Consider the following 26,384-nt stretch of genomic DNA (forward strand, 5'->3'; position numbering starts at 1 on the left):
GCCTAATTTACTTTCTAAGTGAAATGTACAAGCTTCATGGTGTTGTGAGTTTGTTTTTCGTAAACTATGTGATTTGTGCTAATGTAGTCGTGAAGCCTTGCAACATGTGGCAGTATATAAGAGTGGGAGCTAGTATGTACACAATTTAGCGTTAGGTATAATTTTAATGTTTGCTACGTCAATTTAGTCAATGAGATCATGGAGAATTCTGGAAATAATATTCTCCATCACCGAATTACTGCGTTGTCGAACTGGTTAAGTAACTGTCTGATCCACAAAATACGTACACACAGTCTCTGAGTCTTGCTAATAGACTGTTGTGCTCCGAGAAGCTGCCGATCGTGTGTCCTGGTGAGCTCACTGCCTGTGAATCGAAATTCTTTCAAATGATATGGTCGCAATGGCTATTTTCTGTACCAAAACCGGTGGCTGTCATTTGCAACCCACTATAAGGAAGACCATATCGACAGTGCACGAACAAATTGTACTTCACGGGCAAAAGTTGTTCATATCGGATACACGATGCGATACTTCAGGATCTTCTTGCCAGTTACCCTCCGCCATCATCAGAACTAGAATCGAATGCACAAAGTATTAATCTACCTGCCAGGCGTACCCTTCTAGATCCTAACTAAGGGTAACCTGACTTACTTAAATGACATGCCAGGCCTCACCCGTCTCTGGATCAGTTGATAGCCACACAAAATTATCGTATGGTGATGGAACATCTGCTCGGAAACGTGAAAAAATATCGAACCGAACATCAACACCGACTCATTGCCATAGAAACTTTCGCAGAATTCACATAATATTCATAATCGGTAATGTACTAGAAAATGGACTCACAATCCTAAACCTAGATTGTGCAGCAACCATAATAAAATTTGTGAAGCAAGGCGAAAAATAGTATTTGTTTAATTAATTCTAATAATAAGTGCTGTGTACTGCCACGTGAGATGTAGATCTGCCCAAAACCTATCCTTACCTTCCTTTAACTTGTGCGTTCATAGCAGTAGCGTTGGCACCAGAGAAAAAGTAAGTCAGTAAATGAAGGAAAGTAGCGAAATAGAATGAATAGAGTAAGGACTAAGAAAATCCGTATTTGAACCACAAAAAGTGAGATACTGCACATAATGAAATATAAAAAAGGGAGAAGAATACGCCAAGAGGTAAAGTTATGCAGTAAGTATTCTGAATTCGTGCAGTAGAATATACAGTGTAGAAAAAAGGTTGATCTATATCTGTTCCAGATAGACTCTTAAATACTCATGTAGTGAACGACATTCATCTAAGGGGGGAGAAATGCAATGGCAGAAAACACGGCCAAAGTCCAGAGCTATAACCAGGCCACAATACTGCCAGCAGCCGCAGATGGAGACCTATCTATGTAGCGACCTTTCACTCTTCGACCACTTTCACGTCGCCCTCTTTCCCAGCGATGACACTGAGGACTAGAACCCTGGCCCCGTTTGAGATGTTTTGACTAGACCCAGAAGCATGACTACTTGTAGTCATGGAAGGTCAATATATTTAAACTCCTGTGAGAACAACGTCGTCATCATCAAATCGTTAGGAATAATATGATTATTAATATGAGTGCTGCAGTGTGACTTCCAGCCTGTGACGGCCAGTGCCACCCTTGTGGTGCAGTCACCACCGCCATCTTCAGTATGAGAACCACCAACAGCCTGAGCTGCTGGCAACCAGCTGGTCCATTGTGCCAGATGGTCTGAGAAGTAGAGATATCGCCATTAGCACTAGTTGCTCCTCAGCATAGCAGGTCCATGTTTGTTTAACATCCAGGGTAGTCCTTTTAGGGTGAACTGGTCTGTCTCTCACCACCAACTGGCACTCCACTGTTTCATCATCCTGACATAGCCTGTCACAATGAAGGAATAGTAGAAAGCTGTAAGCTTCAGTCCTCGAAGAACGACTACCAACGTAGGCGAGTTTGTGCCATAGTGTTTAAGTCAGACTATCATCACCTACTGCCTACTGTTTGTCTGCTGCGGATCTACATTTGTTCACGATTGATTACAAGGTGTTTTATATGTCTACACCATTTGCACCTCCACCAATCTCCCGCAGGGAAGCACTTGCCCACACCTTTCTAACAACAACTATAACTTGCGTATACTCTTTTGTTCTGAAACATGCCCCAATCAAAATAAGATAATAGAACGTTCGAGAATGTTCTTGAGGTAATTCTTCGAACATTCTCGATTATTGTCAAACATTTCTGAAAATTATAGAACATTCTGGAAAATTCTACACAATTGTAGAACTTTCTCGAAGATTTTATAACATTCTCGATTACACTATAGTTTTCTCCAATATGTGATTGCAGGATTTTTCGACGTATTTCACCACGAAATCCTTCCGGGTTATCATCCGAGTGGCTTTGTCGTCTTGTCGCAACGTTTCAATGGATTTAGTACCAATTATCTTCGCCTGCAGATGATGACTATGGAAGCCATTGACACGTTGCGACAAGATGACGACGTCACTCGGCTGATAACCCGATACGATTTCATAACGTTCTACAACATTCTCAAACTTTCTAGAAGAAACATTTTGGCCAGTCTTCGACACTTCGGCCCTCGATTCCTAACTGCTCCAGCGAATTTCTATAAGAAGTTTATTTGTATAATGCCCTCTTTTTACACCCCCATATCTTTGAATAAAGTCCATGCAGTTCAAGACCAGTCATCTTCATGAAAGAGAATGGGGGGCTACCATAGCAAATATCATCCATGTTGTTGCAAGGGTGAGTTGCAGAGTTATAGTGGGATGCATGGACAAATCAAGCCTACATTTTGATATAAAGGGTTATAGGGGTATTGGTACAGACATTGTGCCCACTTCAGGGGTTAACTGTTTTTTCTCTGCGTCTGTATTTCAGCAAATACATAACGTAGTTTAGTACCTGATGTTTTTAAACTGTCGTAACTGAGTCACCAAGTGGACTACGTATGTCAGTACATACTTTTCATTTTTAGTTCTTGCTTCGATAGTGGATCTTCTGCCCAGAAGAAAATAAACATTAGTGGCTTTCTTGTGGCACATGTACTTGGACGTGCTAACGAACCTAAAAACGTATTACCCATAATAACTATAATTATTAATCTGCAAATGAAATAAAATAATGATGTAACATTATTTATTACACTGTCCTCATTTACCAACAGCACTTAAAATCCTAATGTCCTTTATATTGCGGTATGTAGCAACCTACATATCTTACATTGAGAGATGGCAGAGTTATGTTCTAAAATGCAGAATTTTTCTATCTTAGGAAGTCTAGCGTCTTTGATTAGTAGTCAAAACGCCCTTAGTCACGGGTTTGAAACCCACTACTGCTTAAATTCTGATTAACACTAAACATCGGTGGCCGAAGACTTTCGGCATAAGAAGTCAACCTCTTTCTGCCAACTGCCTTGTCAAAGAGATCGGAGGAGCGAACAGAGGTTCAGGGCACTCTCTTGCCCTTGGGGTGGGAAACTGCCCCTAAAGGTGGAAGAATCAGCAATGATCAACAGCGTGAGGATGCAGTAGGCAATGGAAACCACTGCATTCATAGTCTGAGATCCACAGACAGCAAACAACACATTTAGTATAATACATTTAGCGTGTTCGTAAGTTCATATGTTTGTAAATAGTAGATAACAACAACTTCATTCCACTCAAAATATGTCTCACCTTTATACTGCTGCAAGCGCAATAGCGTCTTGTACACGTTCAGTCGTCCATCAACGTCGAAGACGTACACGTAAATGGGCTTCGAGGGTGGAGTTGTGGACAGTTTCTTCGCTGCTCTGAGCGTAGGGTACACGAACCAGAGGTCACCCTTCATCTAAATTAAAGAGTAATATTATTCATAGTGTGAGCTGTAAATAGCAATTTTATTACACGACATAACTCAAATCTCAGTTGTTTTCGTTTTGGAACGAGACTACTTTTCATGTAGAGGGATGAAGGAAATTTCAGTTTATCATGCAGAAAGGTAGGAGTAACCACTATCCTATACACCTCAAAACCATAGCAAATAAAGGAATATTAGCGTCGACAAATAGATTATTGGAGACGGCGCACAGGTATTGATCAGGGAAGGATGTTAACCAAAGAAAACGCAAATCTAGGAGACCGTACAGGGATCTCAGTGGATGCCCTCCAAAATACGTGTGCTGTGTCTATACTGCTGGCCACTAAAGTTGCAACACAATGACAATGGCGTGCAACAAAGGTCAAACAAACATGAAGTTTACTACTAGGATGGATATGCAGAACATTTCATTGTACTCGTGCAAAACAGGTAGATATAACACTGTATACATACTATTTATAAGGAAATACATCCAACTCAAAAACTGCATTTGATATTTTGTTGTTTGTTGAAAGCCAGTGTTAGACGTGAGAGGAGCATGGACTACATCTCCATTTCAGACGTTATTTATGAATATCTAGTATCTATATATTCGTTAACTTATTCTTCCAGTGGCGCGGAGGTCGATGCCGACCAGCGCTGAAAAATGAAAACAATTTATATGCTGGAAATTGCTTTTTATCAAAAACATCGATGTGAAATTAATAAGAGAAAGTGAGAATTAAGTCCAACAATTTCAATCAAATATGTAATCACTGAAAAGGACGCGAATTAGCTCCAGATGCCCCGTAACAGAAAATACAGATCTACAGGAGTAGCTAAGTACCTGCTACAAGTTTATACTTTTTTACCAAAATTTGAATGTGTGACTGAATCATGTGTGTTTCCAGTATTCATATCAACCAAAATGGGAAACCAAGGCATGAAAGAAATAAACCTTTCATTTTACTTAATCTAAAAGCCACATCTCCATCAGAATTATGTCATAAACTTACTCTATATTAAAATTAAACACCCATAGGTGATTAGGTGACAACACTGTAAAGAAATATATGTTTACATTAGAGTTTACTGACACAGAAACAAAACATTTAAAATCATAAGGCCTCCTTCATTAACTGTACTGTAACTTATAAATGCTAAACAAAATACGTTCATCATAAATGATAGTAATAATGTTTGGTGTCATTAAAGAAGGAATCATCCTATATAACACACATTACAATAGGCATGTAATAAAAAGTCACAAGATATTCAGTGCGGGATGTACCAATGGAAATCACACATTAAAGATAGCTGTCAAAGGTGGGGTCCATTGTGATAAGTTGTACGTAGGGTACAGTAATCTCTTGCATAAATACGTTAGGAAGTTAATCCAGTATCTTCATGGCGCCTGTTTTCATCGTTGCACTACACTTAAAAGACATTAGTGTACACCGTTTTTTTAATTTTATTTACTTAACCGCGGCATAAAGACGCACATACGCGTAGATTATTCACTAATAAAACATTGGAATAATCTGTGTCACTTTTTCCTTTTTTTCTGATCTTTTTTTAATTCATGGACCCAAATGCATCTTAAATATATCACGTGCGATGATTTTCAAAGTGTCCACTGGCTCCTCTAATGGGGCAATATGATATTGCAAAAGGAATGTAGAAGGAGGTGTTATTTGTTTCCTGTGAAATGATAACTGATATGCACTTTTGTATTAAACAAATTTTACTAGGATATTCACGTTGAACGAAAATAAAATGGGAATTTGTGGCTGACAACATGCAAGAGAACCAGCTGAGGACAGTGCACTGGTGTTCAAATATGAGCAGCGTCTCTCCTAGTAGCTGTGGCAGTTTGTACTACTGCCAAAGAATGGAGTACAAGCAGACTCTAGCAGGCAGGCAGACCCGCTCTGGTCCTGCTGATGGTTGGTTGGCTGGTTTAAAAAGGATTGTGGAAGGGACCAAACTGCAAGATCATTGAGCCTCTGCTGATGGCAACACGACTATATGTAGGTATTTTTCTGATGGTAGCGTCCGTGTGTGTATTGGCGGCTGGTACTATTGCCATACACGCTTAGCACTACGTGCCAAAGCAGATGAATGGTGAATACTATGATCTGTATGACGTATACATCTCTCACGTAGAGACCAAATGCGTACACGAAGCGTTGACAGCAGGAAAACGACAAATTTCGTCTGTAGTGATTTTGCTTTTTCTATGGGAACGACACCGATGAGGCCATTGTCGTGACGTATAATCAGCGACCAAACAGCTTCTGACCACACTGTTAATCACGTCCATAAACAAGGAGAAAAACACAACACATCAGTATCTTACAAAACATATTTTTCGATCTCTGAACACTTGTGCAACACATGAAGACTCCATAAAACAAAAATGCTTATATACTGGTCACTGGCACTGACGAGTTCATTAATCTACCAGGTTACTCGATCAGTCTGTTACACGCTTTTGCAGCTGATGAAGGGCCATCCCGAGTTAGTTACGGTTCAACAGCAGCCAGCACAGCTCATAGTTAGATTACATCGCTGCAGCAGTATGCCCGGGACAGATAGGAACTGTCGTTTATTCGTCAGGCGGCCGCCAAAATGGACGCTCTGCCGACTAAGAGGCTTAACTTCATTCGCTGTCAATTGTCTGCCATGCAATCACTGCATACCTACCACGCGAGTTTACTTTTCTGTGTAATAGGATTGCGTCATGACCTGGTTGATATTCTAACTTAGTTCTCGATCTTTTCAAACAATAGTGACGATTGTTAATGTAAAAATGGTTCAAATGGCTCTGAGCACTATGCGACGTAACTTCTGAGGTCATCAGTCACCTAGAACTTAGAACTAATTAAACCTAACTAACCTAAGGACATCACAAACATCCATGCCCCAGGCAGCATTCGAACCTGCGACCGTAGCGGTCGCTCGGCTCCAGACTGTAGCGCCTGGTACCGCACAGCCACTCCGGCCGGCTATTGTTAATGTAAACTCCGAGATATTGTTTGAGATAGGGTTGTGAATAATAAATGTCCAATCCCTGTAAAGTTCTACGTTGTTTAGGAAATACGTTCTGCATGTTGTATTCAGTGACTTTGCTTTCATAGCTAATAATTCTCACGCGCATTGTGCGTAGCTTCACTAATTAGCACTGGACCCCGACCTATGATCTGCTGTTGAGACTGGACCGATCAGATCAGATAGTAGAACACAATAAAAGGGATAGGTCTTGCCACTTAGACAATGGTTTTCTTGTTGTTGTTACACCTTGATTCGCTTTCAGTCTCTTCCAAACGTTGTTGGTACATCACAATGTTTTCCACGTGATGAAAGCCAACATATTTTTCATCATTAAGCATTTCCACTTCAGTTTAATTTGGATTGGCTATCTTTTTAATCCTAAATGGTCCGAAGAAGCAATGCAAAAATTTCTTAATTTCATCCTGTCTCTTTGAAAATTTGAAATTCGATCATATCCGCACATAAACTTCGCCTTTCATTACAGTGGTTTTTATATGCGATAGTGATTTAATTTTCTGGTTAGAGCCTCCTTCTTCATTGTCTTCCAAAATATTGTTTTGGCTTTTGCCATGTAAAACTATGCAGGTGGCAAACTAGTACTTGTGTCTGATAAACTATTCATTACTTCTTCAAAATCAGTCCTTACGTTTCTTTCACCTGTATTCGCGGAAAAGTTTTCTTAATTGTTACATGATATGGTCAGCAGCTCGATTAGACATTGGACGATAGGTAGAAGTAGCAATGTGAAGGATATTCTTTTCTTCAACGAATGACTTCCAAGCACAAATGTCAAATTACTGGCTGTTATATGACAAAACACTCTGTAGGTGAATATTATATAGCAAATAGTCGTTCTTAGGTTTTCTTTATTATGATCTTACACCTAGCTTCTTTCAGCAGGAAGAATCTGCTTCTAAGATGTATGAGAAAGTTTTAGGAAATACAGGAAGCGGTCCAAAAATCCAAAGCAATGAGCTGGCCTATTGCTTGTCGGAGAATATTATGCCTTAATCCATTATGTTACATTGCTGACACTCTAATACAATGACATAAATCACTTTCTTTTGCGGCACATCAATATAGCTATGTTGTCAAAGGTCATATTTTGTTGAAACTATTGTAAACATTTCTTGCAACAAAGTTTTACAAATCTGGCCTGTACACAATCAGGTCAAAAATACACACATAAAAAAGGTTTGTATCACCTCGGTTTCGGGTGTTCCGGAACCTGTACATAAAACTGGAATAGAGATTAACATAAAAATCATTGTCGCCCTTTTTATTGCTCATGAAAACCACACATTGCGTGTTGTACCAGCCACAGCGGGACCTTCAGAGCTGGTGGTCCAGATTTCTATTCACACCGCTACCTCTAATACCGAGTAGCACGTCGATTGCATTCATGCATGCCTGTATTCGTTGTGGCATACTATCCACAAGTTCGTCAAGGCACTGTTGGTCCAGATCGTCCCACTCCCCATCGGCGATTCGGCTCAGATCCCTCAGAGTGGTTGGTGAGTCATGTCGTCCATAAACAGCGCTTTTCAATCTATCCCAGGCATGTTCTATAGAGTTCATGTATGGAGAATGTGCTCGCTACTTAAGTCGAGCGATGTCCTTATCCTGAAGGAAATCATTCACAAGATGTGCACAATGGGGGCGTGAATTGTCGTCCATGAAGACAAATTCCTCGGCAATATGCTGACGATATGGTCGCACTATCGGTCGGAGGGTGACATTCACGTATCGTACAGACATTAAGGCGACTTTCATGACCACCAGCGGCCTACGTTCGCCCCACATAATGCCACCCCAAAACAACAGGGAGTCTCCACCTTTCTGCACTCACTGGACATTGTGTCTACGGCGTTTAGCCAGACCGGGTTGCCTCCAAACACATCTCCGACTATTGTCTGGTTGACACACATCGATGAAGGGTACGTGAAAATAATCCTGAGCCGTCTATTTGGCATGTTGTTGGGCTCAACTGTGCCGCGCTGCATGGTGTCGTGGTTGCAAATATATACCAAGCGATTGGTGTTGGGAGTGAAGTTGCTCCTCATGCACCCTAATGCACACAGTTTGAGTCGTAACACGACGTACTGTGGCTGCTCGAAAAGCATTATTCAACTTGGTGGATTTGCTATCAGGGTTCCTCCAACCCATAATCCGTAGGTAGCGGTCATTCACTGCAGTAATAGCCCTTGGGGACCGGGGCGAGGACCGAGCGAGGTGGCGCAGTGGTTAGCACGCTGGCCTCCCATTCGAGAGGACGATGGTTTAATCCTGTCTCCAGCCATCCTGATTAAGGTTTTCCGTGATTTCCCTAAATCGTTTCAGGCAAATGCCGGGATGGTTCCTTTGAAAGGGCACGGCCGAGTTCCTTCCCCATCCTCCCCTAACCCGAGCTTGCGCTCCGTCTCAAATGACCTTGTTATCGACGGGACGTTAAACAACACTAACCTAACCTAACCTGAGCGAGGCGTGTCATCGGGAGTTTCTGTCTGTCTCTCCTCCATTTCCGAACAACACGCATTTGCACACTCCGAGACGCCTGGACACTTCCCTTGTCGAGAGGCCTTCCTGTCACAAAGTAACAATGCGGATGCGATAGAGCCGAGGTATTGAACGTCTAGGTATGGTTGAACTACAGACAAGACGAACCGTGTACCTCCATCCTAGTGAAATGACTGGAGCTGATCGGCTGCGGACCGCCTCCGTCTAATAGATGCTGCTCGTGCGCGGTTTTTTACAACTTTGAGCGGGTTTAGTGACATTTCCGAACAGTCAGAGGGACTGTGGCTCTGATACAATATCCACAGCCAACATCTATCTTGAGGATTTCTGGGAACTGGGGTGAGGCAAAACTGTTTTGATGTTTTGGTATGCGAAGTTTCCTCGTTTTTAAGTTTCAGTCCGTTTTGCGGTACAAAAAGTCATGATACACAACTTAGTTTTGCCGAATCGCTCTCTTACCTTGATACATTGCTCTGATCTTTTTAAAATTTCATCTGTTCTCTGTTATATTTCGATGTTAAGTTCTCGTGTGTGTTTCTTCTGTATCACTTTCAGTGAGTAATTCACAAGGAACAGTCGGAATTATAGTTGTAAATTGTTGTAGTTGCGCTGGAAAAGTCCCTGAGCTTCAAGCGCTAATAGAAAGCACAGAAGCTGATATCGTTATAGGTACAGAAAGCTGGCTAAAGCCTGAAATAAGTTCTGCAGAAATTTTTACGAAGTCTCAGACGGTGTTCAGGAAAGATAGATTAGGCAGAATTGGTGGTGGAGTGTTGGTGTCTGTCAGTAGTGGTTTATCTTGTAGTGAAGTCGAAGTAGATACTCTGTGCGAATTGGTGTGGGTGGAGGTTATACTTAACAGCCGAATTAAGTTAATAATTGGCTCCTTCTACCGACCCCCAGACTCCGATGATACAGTTGCGGAACAGTTCAGAGAAAGTTTGAGTCTCGTAACAAATAAATACCCCACTCATACGGTTATAGTTGGTGGGGACTTCAACCTACCCTCGGTATGTTGGCAAAAATACTTGTTCAAAACCGGTGGTAGGCACAAAACGTCTTCCGAGATTGTCCTAAATGCATTCTCCGAAAATTATTTCGAGCAGTTAGTCCACGAACCCACGCGAATTGTAAATGGTTGCGAAAACACACTTGACCTCTTGGCCACAAACAATCCAGAGCTGATAGAGAGCATCATGACTGATACAGGGATTAGTGATCACAAGGTCATTGTAGCTAGGCTCAATACCATTTCTTCCAAATCCATCAGAAACAAACGCAAAATAATTTTATTTAAAAAAGCGGATAAAGTACCACTAGAAGCCTTCCTAAAAGACAATTTCCATTCCTTCCGAACTGACTATGCGAATGTAGACGAGATGTGGCTCAAATTCAAAGATATAGTAGCAACAGCAATTGAGATATTCATACCTCATAAATTGGTAAGAGATGGAACGGATCCCCCGTGGTACACAAAAAAGGTCCGAACGCTGTTGCAGAGGCAACGGAAAAAGCATGCGAAGTTCAGAAGAACGCGAAATCCTGAAGATGGGCTAAAATTTACAGACGCGCGAAATTTGGCACGTACTTCGATGCGAGATGCCTTTAATAGGTTCCACAACGAAACATTGTCTCGAAATTTGGTAGAAAATCCGAAGAAATTCTGGTCGTATGTAAAGTACACAAGCGGCAAGACGCAGTCAATACCTTCGCTGCGCAGTGCCGATGGTACTGTTATCGACGACTGCGCCGCTAAAGCGGAGTTATTGAACGCAGTTTTCCGAAATTCCTTCACCAGGGAAGACGAATGGAATATTCCAGAATTTGAAACACGAACATCTGCTAGCATGAGTTTCTTAGAAGTAGATACCTTAGGGGTTGCGAAGCAACTCAAATCGCTTGATACGGGCAAGTCTTCAGGTCCAGATTGTATACCGATTAGGTTCCTTTCAGATTACGCTGATACTATAGCTCCCTACTTAGCACTCATATACAACCGCTCGCTCACCGATAGATCTGTACCTACAGATTGGAAAATTGCGCAGGTCGCACCAGTGTTCAAGAAGGGTAGTAGGAGTAATCCATTTAACTACAGACCTATATCATTGACGTCGGTTTGCAGTAGGGTTTTGGAGCATATACTGTATTCAAACATTATGAATCACCTCGAAGGGAACGATCTATTGACACGTAATCAGCATGGCTTCAGAAAACATCGCTCTTGTGCAACGCAGCTAGCTCTTTATTCGCACGAAGAAATGGCCGCTATCGACAGGGGATCTCAAGTTGATTCCGTATTTCTAGATTTCCGGAAAGCTTTTGACACCGTTCCTCACAAGCGACTTCTAATCAAGCTGCGGAGCTATGGGGTATCGTCTCAGTTGTGCGACTGGATTCGTGATTTCCTGTCAGGAAGGTCGCAGTTCGTAGTAATAGACGGCAAATCATCGAGTAAAACTGAAGTGATATCAGGTGTTCCCCAGGGAAGCGTCCTGGGACCTCTACTGTTCCTGATCTATATAAATGACCTGGGTGACAATCTGAGCAGTTCTCTTAGGTTGTTCGCAGATGATGCTGTAATTTACCGTCTAGTAAGGTCATCTGAAGACCAGTATCAGCTGCAAAGCGATTTAGAAAAGATTGCTGTATGGTGTGTCAGGTGGCAGTTGACGCTAAATAACGAAAAGTGTGAGATGATCCACATGAGTTCCAAAAGAAATCCGTTGGAATTCGATTACTCGATAAATAGTACAATTCTCAAGGCTGTCAATTCAACTAAGTACCTGGGTGTTAAAATTACAAACAACTTCAGTTGGAAGGACCACATAGATAATATTGTCGGGAAGGCGAGCCAAAGGTTGCGTTTCATTGGCAGGACACTTAGAAGATGCAACAAGTCCACTAAAGAGACAGCTTACACTACACTCGTTCGTCCTCTGTTAGAATATTGCTGCGCGGTGTGGGATCCTTACCAGGTGGGATTGACGGAGGACATCGAGAGGGTGCAAAGAAGGGCAGCTCGTTTTGTATTATCGCGTTATAGGGGAGAGAGTGTGGCAGATATGATACACGAGTTGGGATGGAAGTCATTACAGCATAGACGTTTTTCGTCGCGGCGAGACCTTTTTACGAAATTTCAGTCACCAACTTTCTCTTCCGAATGCGAAAATATTTTGTTGAGCGCAACCTAAATAGGTAGGAATGATCATCAAAATAAAATAAGAGAAATCAGAGCTCGAACAGAAAGGTTAAGGTGTTCGTTTTTCCCGCTCGCTGTTCGGGAGTGGAATAGTAGAGAGATAGTATGATTGTGGTTCGATGAACCCTCTGCCAAGCACTTAAATGTGAATTGCAGAGTAGTCATGTAGATGTAGATGTAGATGTCCTGATGCCAGATTCACCTATGTTTGTCCCAGGATAAAATGTTTAATTATGACTGGGAAGTTACGACAGTGAAGCTTCTAAGAATTAATTCTTGAGCTCTTAAAATACTTTCTGCTGTTCTTTACCCCCTATCCAAATGTAATTATTTTTATGAACTGTAAAAATGCTCATGATGACAAGCAGTGTCCTTCAATGAAGTGTTGGAAAAATCCACAAAAACCTAGAAATGACCAAAGTTGTTTTTTCCAGGTTGGCACCGGAAAATTCCTAACTGCTTCTAATTTCTTCGCATATTTTTCATTTGCTGCTGATGAAATGACATAACCTTATTATTATTGTATCTTCTTTCTCCCGAATTGAGATGTTTGCAGATAGAGGAGTCTAAGCTGATGCAAATGCAGCCAGAATTTTTTCGAACATATCTATATGCTCTTCCCACTAACTGAAAACAGTCAAAATATCATCTGTGTAGACTACCACGTTCTCTCCGAGATTATAGTCCAAAACTTGAACAAATGCAATAGATAAAATGTTGCCCCCCCCGTCGGAGGTGCGAGTCCTCATTCGGGCATGGGTGTGTGTGTGTGTCCTTAGCGTTCGTTAGTTTAAGTTAGATTAAGTAGTGCGTAAGCCTAGGGACCGATGACCTCAGCAGTTCCGTTCCATAGTCCTTACCACAAATTTCCAATTTACAATTTCCAAAATGTTGGAATCGAATGACAACAAGATGAAGTGCTAACATCGTTCATTCTATAAGTATACTGCTAAACATTCGGCTGAGTTCTTCCTGATCTAGCTCCCATCAACTGGTAGCCGTACCCAAACTATTAACATAATAAGTGCCATTACACTTCTTCAAAAGTTCTTGCATGTTGCGCAGTTGAACTTACTGAGGCAAAAAAGACGTAACTGCCAGCTTGGGCGTCTAAAACAAATCTGAGTGAGCCTTCCTGCTTCCATATCATGTGTACCAGATGACCAAATTTATTTCTAATTCCTGAATGAAATTTTCACTCTGCAGCGGAGTGTGCACTAAAATGAAACTTCCTGCAGATTGAAACTGTGTGTGGGCGCGGTACTCGAACTCGGGACCTCTGCCTTTCGCGGCAAGTGTTCTATCATCTGAGCTACCTACGCACAACTCAGGACCCGTCCTCACAGCCTTAATTCCACCAGTAATTCGTCACCTAGCTTCAAAGCTCTCCCGCATACCTTGCATAACTAGAACTCCTGGAAGAAAGGATATTGCGGAGACATGGCTTAGTCACAGCCTGGGGGATGCTTCCACAATAAAATTTTCACTCTGCAGCGGAGTATGAGCTGAAATGAAAGTTACTGGCAGGTTAATACTGTGTGCTTGACTGAGACACGAACTCGGGACCTTTGCCTATTTAAGATAGGAGACGAGGTATTGGACGAATTAAGGCCGTGAGGACCGGACGTGAGACGTTATTGGGTAGCTCAGATGGTAGCGCACTTCTCCTCGAAAGGCCAAGATCCCGAGTTCGAGTGTAGGTCCAGGACAGTTTTAATCTGCCAGGAAGTTTAGTTTCTAATTCTTTATTCTTAACACTGACATCTTCCAAAGTATACATCTGTTTTGGGTCAACTTGCTATTACCAAAGACGAAATCCTCAGTTAAAAATTCAATAACAATAGTCATATCAAAGTATCTTTCTAAAGTCTTACAACCTACGATTGCTCACCTGGTAACTGCACGACTTTTACGACTGGTTGCTGTAATTAGAGAGTATTTACTGGAAGTACAGGTGTCTCTCCTGTCCCGTGAAACTGTTCATACAAATTCATGGCTATAGGAATAACATCACTTCCTCAACGAATATAGGATGGCTGTGATTTTATGACCATTTACACTAAGGTCAATCAGTGGTGTTAAAGCTTTGTACCTCTTACCTTAGCAGTTCCGCCTTGCCCTCTTCCCTATCACATTTATTCATTTGTATCTTCTGAAATGATTCACGCCCGGAGTGACTCTCGTCTACAAACGTCAGCTCATACTATTGATGCCTGTCTTCCAGATGTCGGTGAGGCGAACAACACAGAAATCTTACGTCTTACCCTTTCTGTTGGTTCTCTCTCTCTCAAAATTATTTCTCTTCGTTTCATTTGGAAACCTGCTGCTCTCAGAGCTTTAACGTGCTTCATACTAATCTAATAATATATCCACTCATTCTCCTCTTAGGGGAGAGACTACTGTAAATAACACTTTTATCATAGTGATCGCTTATGTACAACTGCACGTGACCCTGGCTCTTTCTCTACAATCCATCTTTTACTGAACGGAACACCAGAGCTTCCAGAGTTCCCGTAAAGAGACCTGCTTTCATTAGTATAGTAGTATTTAGGGCTCGTACTGCACCACGCAACCTTTGAAAAATGTCTCAGAGTCAACACGTGTATATCTGGATTAAATATAATAACTTAAACGTAAAGCCCTCAATATGTGATATAGCTCTGCTTTACGTGAACAGTTATCTGGACGCCTTGTAGATGGTGCACAGGCACAAGTTATTCCTAAGGTGCTTTCCACGTGGCTAAAAGTTTCCCTCTCGTCAACAGTAAGCCTTACGCCAAAGTTTTAGATGAATGTTCCATTCCTTTGTGCGCCCCCTTTAATTGTTAAGACTGACCCAACTGTTTTCTTTGAGAATAATTATTTTTTATGAAATAAGGATATTTTTCTAAAATATAATAGTTCATTTACATTGAAAATCTAATTAATGATGTCATTACCTCATACTTGTGACATGCAAATGGTAACAATATATAAATGCAATATTATTTAAAGTTGGATAACGTTGCAGTCCCATTTGAATTGTATAATGAAGCTGGCAGACTGAGTTCCGCGAAGAGGGGCAGATATTTAGCTTTCCACTGAAGCGCCCTCGAAAGTTTGTGAAAGACTTCAGTTATTACCGAAGGAGCAAGACCAGGAAAGTCGCGATGCTTGTCAGAGGGAAACAAATGTACGAACCGGTGAGTAAGTTGCCTGTGATGAATTAAGAGTAGACCAGTCCACGGCAGACAGAAGAGGAATGCACCTGCACAGTGACAGAGTGCGTAAAAGACAATAAACAAGAGAAAGCTTTGAATAACGAGCAGAAGGTAGGGACTTCCCAGGATTGCTGATGAATAAATTCCTTAGTGATATATAATGATATAAATACTGTGGCACTTCGCCAGCCAACCCACTGCTGTTACCCCATGCACCAAAGTTGCCACGGAACGCATGTTGCATGTTGTTACAACAGCAACTTCGCAATCGTTATTGCACGATTTTAAAACCGAACAACGTTGTTACTGCTCTTCCAGGACCTGCACCTCTATTTGGCCGGAGCGGGTGACAAGGTGTTGTACATACTGCTTCTTGTCAGTTTTAAATCGATTCATCTACATGTATGTATACAGGCCGCAAGCCACCGTACGGCTCATGGTGAATGGTACGATGTACTCTTACAAGCCATTGCCTTTCCTTTCCCATTCAAACACTGAGTGAGGGAAAAACAACTGTCTATATGCCTCCGTACGGGCCCTGACTTTTCTTACCTTACTTGGTGGCATTGTAGTAGTCATTCATTCAATCGCAAACGCCGGTTCTCTAAACTGTAACAAGACTTCTAACCTGCGTACCATTAGTTCTTTCAATTTATTGCCTCCTGTTTTATCCCTTCCAAGATTTCAGATATTAAACCAGCCAGCATCAACACATACCGATTCCGATGTTTCGTAAATCCTTTGCATTACCGGTGCATCAGATACCTTGTCTTTTGTGAGTCGTCACAGCCAGTCGCAAACCTTGACGTTGAGTATCCATGGGCCTTCCTTCTAGGAAGGTAGTCAGCCATTACCTTCCCTTTGTGTGCTTGGAGCATTAAGACGTGTCTGATATAGAGTTATATTTAATGGAGCATACTATTTTGACGAAATTATTTCTGCGTGTTGGAGAATAAATTGTACGATGCACACGATTGCCAGTAAGACAATTATACGTTATTTTACTGTGCTAAGTTTTACACTCCGTTCGACGTGAGCAGTGTCGTGACTTTGTGATTAGTGACACGTTCACTCACGCCTTTTCACATGCAATGACGTGTGGTGAGAAAGGGAGAGAGCTTATCAAGCACTGAGTAGCTGGTTACTGTATCACTTCTGAATTCATTTCATTTTTTTTTATATACGTTTCCTCCATCCTAAGTTTTGTGAGAAAGAGAAAATCGGCTTGCTAAATGATGTCGGATGACGAAACAGAGAAAGACGAAGTGCGTTGCTGTTGCACGACATTAGGCTGTTAAATGTGGTAATACTTTATCGTATAATAATGTTCATTTTGCGTACGAGAACTGTGGGAGTGTCGCTGAATGAATTCCGATGCTTCGCTATTACATTCACACTGAATAATGGAATACATACTCGGGGGAACAGCCCCATCGTATTGTGCGGATCGCTACAAGCGTCAAATTAAAATAAATTAGTAATATCTGTTGCTTCCGTGAATATGTTTACTTACAGTGTTCTACGATGTACAGAAATATGCAGACTCCTTGGTTGTCGTTGCGCTCAGTGAAAGTGTGTGCCATGCAACTACTTTTGAGGCATTGAGCCAGGAAGTGTTATTAATCAGTTCATGATTTTCTTTGTATGTATGTCACTATACATCAAGGCTTCCCTGCAACTGCCTCTGAGAGAGACTAAAGCTTACACACAGAAACATACCCATCTCACAGTGTTTTCCGAAAAAGTCTTCCATCCGGAGATTCGTACTTGAATTCACGGAGCATTTCCGAAATAGTCACGCGTCGGTAAACCTACCAGCTATAAATCGAGTACCGCTCCTGTGAACTGTTTCAATGTCTTTCTTTAACCCGACCTGGTGCGCATCGAAACACTCAAGCATTACTCAAATACGGGTCACACAGCGGTTCTAGACGCGGTCTCTTTCATAGATGAATTACACTTAGGATTCGCCCAATAAATCCAAGTTGACGATTTGCCTTTCCTACTAGCGACCTTACATGCTCGTATCGTTTCATACCGCTTCGTTACGTCACGTCTGCAAATTTAATTGTGACCCTATCAAGCAGATCACCATTAGTACCGGTTTTGAACATTACTTGGTTATTTTTCCTACTCATATAAAATAGCCTACGTTTTTCTACATTTAACATAACACGGTATTTATCAAACAAATAGAAAATCTATGCCAGTCAGTCTGTATCCACCCTTATCATTCAGTGGCAACACTTTGCCATACAGTGCACTGTCATAAGTAAGTTGTTGCCGACTGCTAATCCTTCTATCCGCCAAATCCTTTATGCACAAAGAAAACAAGAGCGATCCTTTCACAATTCTCTGCAGCACTCCAGACTATTGCCGCTGATGAACAATCGCTCTCTGGAATAACGTATTGGATTCTGTTACTTGAGAAATCTTCAAGCCACTCACATATCTGAAAATTTTACCTGTATGTTCGGGCCCTCGTTTTAATTCAGCTGATGTATGGATTTCTGGAAACAAGCTTTTGTGTCTCACGGATATTTATTGTACTCGAACTTAGAATATGGCCAAGAATTCTGCAGCAAACCGACGTGAAAGATATCGGTGTGTAATTCTTTTACTCTTTATGTATAGGAGCGTCTCCTATGCTCTTTGCAGATGCCTGGGCCTTTGCAATGAGCGAGAGATTCGCGATAAATGCAAGTTAAGTGAGGGCCCAATGCCGAAGAGCACTCTCTGTAAAACCAAACTGTGAGTCTTTCCGGAGTGGTTAGTTTTCAGGGATGTCTTTTCCTGGATTCACCATACGGGAAAGTCAAGCGCTGGTATGTCTGTACGGTAGTTCAGCGTGGAATTTAAACTTCAGCTTTCCTTTTTGCGGTTCCCCGTTGTCACACTAAACTGGTCGACGAGTAATTGAATAGAACGCTTCGAACCGTTTAACGATTTTACGCGGGGCCATAATTTCCTCAACTTCTTGTCAACATCTTTCGCTGATGTAGAACGATAGAAATTGTATGATTTGCAAATCGATCTTTCCATATAAACACAAAATGCTACTAACTTTTGCCTGTGGACATTTCCGCTTTCTTTTTGGAACCGAGAGTTTAAGGTGAATGCTGGGGTGACTCCTTGGAAACGTACACACCTGGTATCATTCATCGTTCTTTCCCTACCCGCGCTTGTGCTTTGATAATCTTTGACTCGATGCCACTATTTCCCTTCCTTCTTCCAGATAGCACTTCAGTCACATTCTACAGGCCGAATGGCAAAAGTTATGAAAAATTCCTGACGTTACAGAGGTATGAATCCATTTCCTCCACGTGTTGAGCAACGTGCTAGAAAGGCTGCATAATTTTAGTTAGCTCCTCGTATATCCATAATCATGAGTAAATAAATTCATATTCGTGGCAGAAATTGTTTTCATTTCATAGAAACTGTAAGTTAATTGAGTTGGAGAACTGTGCCGAATAAAATGTCGCCTTCGAAAAGCAGCAGCTCTCGTCTTGTCGTGAACAATTCCTTTTAAATGGTATCAGTCTGATCTTTCGACGACACGGGTGAAGCGCCAACTGTGAAGTAGGAAATGGAAATGGAGTCCCATGCTTCTTGACAGAGCGTAGACGAACGATGCGGGAGACCCGCATCGCCGTACTAGGCAAAATCATAATGGAGGTGGTTTTCCGTTGCCTTCCTTCGACAGTAATGTGCATGAATGATGATAATGAAGGCGACACAACAACCCCCAGTCATCTCCAGACAGGTGAAAATCTCTGCCCCGCCGGTAATCGAACCCGGGCCCCCAAGTTCAGAAAACAAGAATGCTACAGTGAGGCCACGAGTTGCGGACTGTGAAGGAGGGGGCGGTCAGGCTTAAGAACGGCGTCTAATAGCAGCAATAGCGAGTCGGCAATGTGTAACATAGTCAATGTCTTTGCACGGCGAGGTTTCAAATAATGTAGTTTGACTGGCTGATTTGGTGGAGGCCGTGTCCTTTGAAAGGAACCATCCTGACATTTGCATGAAGCGATTTAGGGAAACCACGGGAAATCTAAAGCAGAATGGGGGTACTTGAGTTTGAACCGTCGTCCTCTCAATGCTAGCCACTGCGCCATTCTTCAGGAAGATCTATTTACAAAGGCCTTACACATCACATCAAAGGGTACGGAAACGAAAAATGTGAAGGACATGAGCATTTACATGAGTAGGAAGCTCTAAGAAGAGGAGAAAGAAGAGGAAGGAAAAATCAAATAATGTTCCGTTCAGATGCGCTACAAAATTCCACTACTTGTAGCAAAGTTCATGCACTGTTTAACGAATGGGGCTTAATAAAAGAATGAAAGTGTAAATATCATGGGCAAACAGCTAAATGAGGCTCTCATGTTGATGATTTACACGTTATCTCTGTTCTACGATAAAATATTATCTAATTATATAATATTATCTATTCAATGCGAGTACATACTTCGATCCACGTAAACTGCTGTTGATGAATTTATATCCTAACGGCTGACGTATAACAGCTATAGAACTATGGCTAGATAAAAATCCCTCTCACCTCAGCGAATTGCTGCATTGTCTCTTCGTTCAACTTCTTATCACCAAAATAAAAGCTTCTCATGCTCTTTGCCACGTTTGTTCGATCTTGCGGATTGATTTTAGCGTTAGTGGGGAGTACGATTTCTAAGTCCTCGTTAAAAGCATCCAAGGCCTCTTTACTGCGACGAAGGTCTGAAAAAAAGAAAATTGATTGGCGTTGCACATGTTATGATATGGTAGTAAGGAATGGCATGGCGAACAGGAAATTATACCTGTAAGTGAATGTTACGAATACATTGTGTCTACATTTTCAGAAATATATGTCTCTGTAAGGAGTTTTTATATAATCCTTGTATTACAAACCTCAACAGTTGTTGCGTAATAAAAGAACATAGAAATGAGAAAGAATCGCACAAAGCATATTTTAGTTGCGATATTATGTTGTCAGTACTGTTTGCATGATCACTCAGGGGAGTCAGGGGAGGGCGACGCTAAAAAGTGTGGGCTCAGAGACACTGCAATAGACGTGCATAATATCTAGTAGGATCATACATAAAAGATCCAAGAACTAGCATTCAGATAATTCTCTTGTCTCTCACTGTTCCATTTGTACTCATAATATTAGGCTATTACATCTTCTTGAGTCACAGAAATGGTTTCCCTCGCCATCTTCCATATTTCAGTGAGATGAAGAGATTTCAGTATATTGTGAAAAATGTACCATCTCGTGTTAACTTCGAAGTTACTTGCTGATTCTTGTTTTCTGACGGATTTGATGCAGCCGTTCACGAATACCTCTCCTGTGCCAATCTTTTCTCTGAAAGCAGCGCTTGCTATATACTTCCTCAATTATTTGCTGGATGTATGCCAATCTCTGTTTTCCTCTACGGTTTTTACCCTCTACAACTCCCTCAAGTACCATGGAAGTTATTCCCTGATGTCTCAACAAATTTCGCATCATCTTGTCCCTCCTTCTTGTCAGTGATTGCCGTGTATTCCTTTCCTCGACAGTTCTGCGGAAAACCTCCTCATTCATTACTTTACTAGTCAATCTAATTTTCAACATTCTTCTGTTGCACCACATCTCAGTGTTTCTTCTGTTCTAGTTTCCCACAGTCCATGTCACACTGCCATACAGTTCTGTGCTAAAAGCGTACATTCTCAGCAATATCCTCTTCCTCCCCAGTATAAGTTTTATATTCCGGTGAATATGATAATGCAATGAGAGAAACCACTGGCTGGTTGGTACGCTGTACACGTCAAGTCATCGATTTTGCTGTGTTACACAGAATAACAGATATTCTATCACGCATTAGACATTCATTCTTTTGTCCAAGAATAAAAATAAAAATACTCCAGCTCCACGATTTAGACCATGCTTTCCGAGAAGCTACGGTTGTTATACGGCAAGTGACGAAACTGAACGTTTTAATTGCTGTCCCCTATGTCCCACTGCTAGCTCGCTACATGTATCGAAATGGTATCTGTTATCGATCACATCTCGAAGAAACAGCTCTATCTTTCGCGGTGGAAAATTACGCATTTTTAAAACAGCAATGCCGACAGGATGGTTAACAGTCTTCCTTTTCGCATATTGTTGTTAGGCATCAACGGACCTGACCTTATGCTTCCTTTGAAACCTCCTTTTTTACGTTTTTTCCGCCCAGTGTTATAATGACATATGTCAAGGAAATCGTTAAAGATTACAAACATCGTTGCTCTCCTGTAAATATCCGTCGCGAATTGAGATTCACTGAAACACCAAGACTGTCCACTGCAGCTTTAAACCCGATTTTCAGATGTCACCAGGTAGCTGCCAAATATTTTTAATTTCTTGTAATAACGTCGAGAAGCACATCTATCCGCTGGAGGTTACGCTGTGGCTTCCAGCAGATGGATGTACACTGATTTTTCAGAACATTATAACCACCTACCTAATAGCCGGTATGTCCATCTTTGGCACGGAAAACAGCTGCGACGTGTCGTGGCATGGAAGAAACGAGGCTTTTGGCGATCATTGGAGGGTGTTGGTACCACATCATCAAACACGGGTCAACTAATTCCCGTAAACTCCCGCGAGGGGTCAGTGAGGTCTGACACCAAGTACAATCACATCCCAGTAGTGTTTGATCTGGTTCCGAATCTGGCGAGTTCGGGAGCCAGCACATCAATTTCAAATTGCCACTGTGCTCCTCGAACCACACCATCACATACTTGGCCTTGTGACATGAAGCGTTACCTTCCTGAAAAATGCCACTGCCGTCGGGAGACATGATCGTCACGAAGGAGTGTACGTGGTCTCCAGCCAGGGTACGATACTCCTTGGCCGTTATGGTGCATTGCACGAGCACCACCAGATCCATGGATGCCCATGTCAATGTTCCCCAGAGCATAATGCAGCTGCTTCCAGCTTGTCTCCGTCGTATAGTACAGGAGTCAAAGAACTGTTTCCCTGGAAGACGACGGACTCGCTCCCTCCCATCGGCAGGATGATGAAGATATCGGAATTCATCAAGCCTTGCAACTCTCTGTCACAGCGCCAACGTCCAGACCGATGATGACGTGCCCATTTCAGTCGTATATGCCGTGTCGTCGTGTTAAGATTGGTATATGCATGGTTCATCGGATGCAGAGTGTTCGGTGCACTGTGCGTTCACACTCTTACTCTGTCCAACATTAATGCCTGATGTTAGTTCCGCCACAGTCCTCGGCCTGTTCTGTTTTACCAGTCTGCTCACCCTACTGTGGTGTCGCATTCAGTGCAACATAGCCCGCTGTATTGGAGCTTAGGAAGCTGCTAACTTGTGCCTTAGCCATGACTCATTAGCACAGCTGTCACTGCTAGGCAGCGTGAGAACGGCTCCTGTGAAACTTCGAGCGACTTTACATTCATACCTCCTACGAATCTAAATAAAAGACATTAAATATGGACAGATTATTTTCAAATCTGATATACTAGTTTTTGTTATTCAGAATAAGGTCTCCACAAAACTTCAAAGTCGTACATATTATAGTTTCGGAGGTTCAGAAAATTTCCTACAACACCCCAAACCGATACTTAGACTACAAAACTCAGTTATGAATAATAACAGTTTGTCTTTTAGTATCATTTGAAATAATTACGAGAGTTCTCAAGGGGTAGAATGATTCAACTGAGATTTTATTTTCAAAACCTTAATTATTTTGCACTTTTGTAGTATAAAATTCAGAAAAAGTTATTTTCTGTTTATTAGTGTGAATAAATGAGAACGAGTGAGAGTGTGTATGTGTGACATACGTTAAAATTCAATATTATATTATGCACAACGTTACGTAACTAGAACTTGGGAAAGTTGTGTTTTACCCACATTGTTGATAATGTATGTGTAGGTGTTATTGCTTTTGTAAGAAGGCAGCCAGAATGGCCGTTTGCAGAGTAATCGTTTTCTAAATTATTTTCAACATAAATTTTAATTCAGTTTTGTTTCAGTAAATATTGTGTAAGTACTTGCATTTTGGAAGACGCAAATCCTTTTCTGAATAGTGATTGGCTTAGGCTAGTTTTGCCGCGAGAATGATCTCGAAGGATCATTTTGATTGGTCCGACAGACTGATTACCCAATAAGAATTAAGTACTTCCGGCGGACAGCTAACTAGTTGTACTGGGAGAGAGGCGGTCTGAAGAAGAGTCGCTCGTCAGCTTTGGTTGCGGAAGGACATGTTAAATGTGCTGTTCCTCATTATGTGTAAGATGAAGAAATATTGTGTTCCTCTCGTTTAAAAACAATTTGCAAGGAAATCCGTTGCAACTACGAACAATTTGACGGAAGTTGGAAGTTATGGAATTGCTTTGTTTGAAAGTTGTTTTTGGAAGTTTTGGAATTGCTTTGTTTGTAAGTTACGGGCGTGTGAACTTTCGGCCTTTTTTTGAAAACCTCCACGTGGCACTTTCCGTATTCATATATGGAGTATTTTGCCGAGCAATTTCTCTTAAAGAAAACCACTGAAAAGGGCCGAATGTGAAACTCACCATTAGTAGCGGATCTGTGACAGTGAGATCGCGTAGTCAATCTGGTCGGACTTATTTGTACTTCTGGCTGCTTAGCGTGTGAAGTTGTATGAACTGAGAACTGAGAATTGTAGATTCGTTAGTTAAGTAAATGTGAACTTGATGGCTGGTTTAAATATATGCTTAAGGAAATAAAAAAGACTTGCTTTCGAATTTAGAACCATTTCTAATGACAGAAGCACTAACATTACCACCCGTGTATTGTTAGATAACTGTAGGACTGCAGGCTACTAGAATTTACGCGAATTTTGCAACGTAAGTATAGGCGTCGTTTTTACCAATGCTCCTTTTCCGACTTCTAAACAGTGCGTACGTTTGCAGACAAAACGGATGATGAGCGGACGCCATAGTGAGGTGGGTGGATTTTTGCAGCTGAACAGTGCACAGTACGACGAACGACCAAAAATTTAACTCGTACCGCCGCACTAAGATTTCCGAAATCTGTAGTGACGGGTGGCCACCCAACTAAACGACGTCTCGACGTGGTTTCATCATGGTTTCGCCACATGTTGAAAACACCGACTGCAGCACTCCTATAACACACGACAAGCCATGCAGTTACCGTAATGTTCGTACCGACCCTCCAGGCTACCACATTCAGCCCTCAGTGAAACTCAGATCGCGCACCTTCCTCATCCTACGCACGGACAGCATGCTCAGTGCTACTCCGTGCACCGTCCGTGTGTCTGACTAGCAGTCACTCCTCACCAGGTGGCGTTGCTACACCCTGGACGGGTTTATATCGATAGTAGGTCGGTGGTCAGTCTATATGCAGTAGGTTTCTCGAGAGACCGAGACAAAATTTCGAATTTGCAGAGCTACGTTTGCTCGCACGCAAGCCAATTGTGTGTGTGTGTGTACGCTGTTAGTGGTAAAGCTATTGATGGAACTCCCTAACAACTCACCGGCTATTTGATACAAGCCCTCCATCGAATTTACTCCCATGATGACCGGTACCGAGCTGTGTTGGCCCTTAGCCAACACATCTTCGAACTCTTCGCTGATGAAGGCCCCGCCTTCTGCGTCGGTAGGTTCCAGAACCGGACGGAATGGGCTCATGTCTAGCCGCAGTTTTTCCTGAAAACATAAGAAAAGAACAAGGAATGCTTACTTTAAATGTTTTGTCGTAAATGAAATCGTTGGAGACACAGCACGAGATCGTGTTGGACGGATCTAGGGAAAGAAATTGTCCCCACGGCGTTTCGAAGAAACCATAATGCCTCTTATCTTACATGAATGAGAAAGTTAGAAAAAAAACAAAATTTGTATACTGGGCGGCTGTTTAGTTCGAAATGCCAACTGACTACTACACTACTTCGTACGTGTAAAATGTGATGAGAGTTTGAAGAACAGAGTAACAGTTTATTTTTGTGAATACTAGTCACGTACCTCACGTGTCACAAAAGTTTACTGAAGTTTTTTGAACTTCATAAATTAAAAACATAGTAGGTAATCCTAATGATGATAACATGAAACACCATAGAACTTGGATAACAAATGTGTCGCTATGCCGTCGTCACCGATTATCTGTCCTGTTTTTGTATCGTCGTCTCCAGTTTCATTGAAACAATTCTCTTAACTCACAGATCTTTATTTTTTTTAGTTTTGTTTATTCCATCAGATCTACCTTGTCAACGACGTGTTCTAAATTTTTTCTCTTGACTACAATAGCTGCTGGCCGTTGTGGCCCAGCGGTTGTAGGCGCTTCAGTAAGGAACCGCGCGACCGCTGCAGTCGCAGGTTCGAATCCTGCCTCGGGCGTGGAATGTGTGTGATATCCTTATGTTGTTTAGGTTTAAGTAGTTCTAAGTTCTAGGGGAGTGATGACCTCAGATGTTAAGTCCCATAGTACTCAGAGCCATTTTTTACTACAATAGCTGTGTGACTAGTCGTGTATTTTGTTACGAACAAAACATAATTTCTTGCGCAACTTATAAGCAGGTCTGTTGATAGTACGACTCTTGA

General features: G+C 41.8%; 1 protein-coding gene across 1 annotated transcript in view; it reads right to left on the reverse strand.

The window, feature by feature from the left end:
* LOC126332724 (esterase FE4-like) overlaps positions 1 to 26,384 on the reverse strand; it is a 70,380-nt gene that overhangs the window by 16,910 nt on the left and 27,086 nt on the right. The window contains exons 5-7 of the mRNA XM_049996630.1: positions 25,325 to 25,496; positions 20,391 to 20,563; positions 3,700 to 3,853 (exon numbers count right to left, since the gene is read on the reverse strand). Of these exons, the coding sequence (XP_049852587.1) occupies positions 3,700 to 3,853; positions 20,391 to 20,563; positions 25,325 to 25,496 (499 nt within the window). The remainder of the gene's footprint in view (positions 1 to 3,699; positions 3,854 to 20,390; positions 20,564 to 25,324; positions 25,497 to 26,384) is intronic.

This window comes from Schistocerca gregaria, chromosome 2 (assembly GCF_023897955.1).
Source record: "Schistocerca gregaria isolate iqSchGreg1 chromosome 2, iqSchGreg1.2, whole genome shotgun sequence".
NCBI classification, from domain to species: domain Eukaryota; kingdom Metazoa; phylum Arthropoda; class Insecta; order Orthoptera; family Acrididae; genus Schistocerca; species Schistocerca gregaria.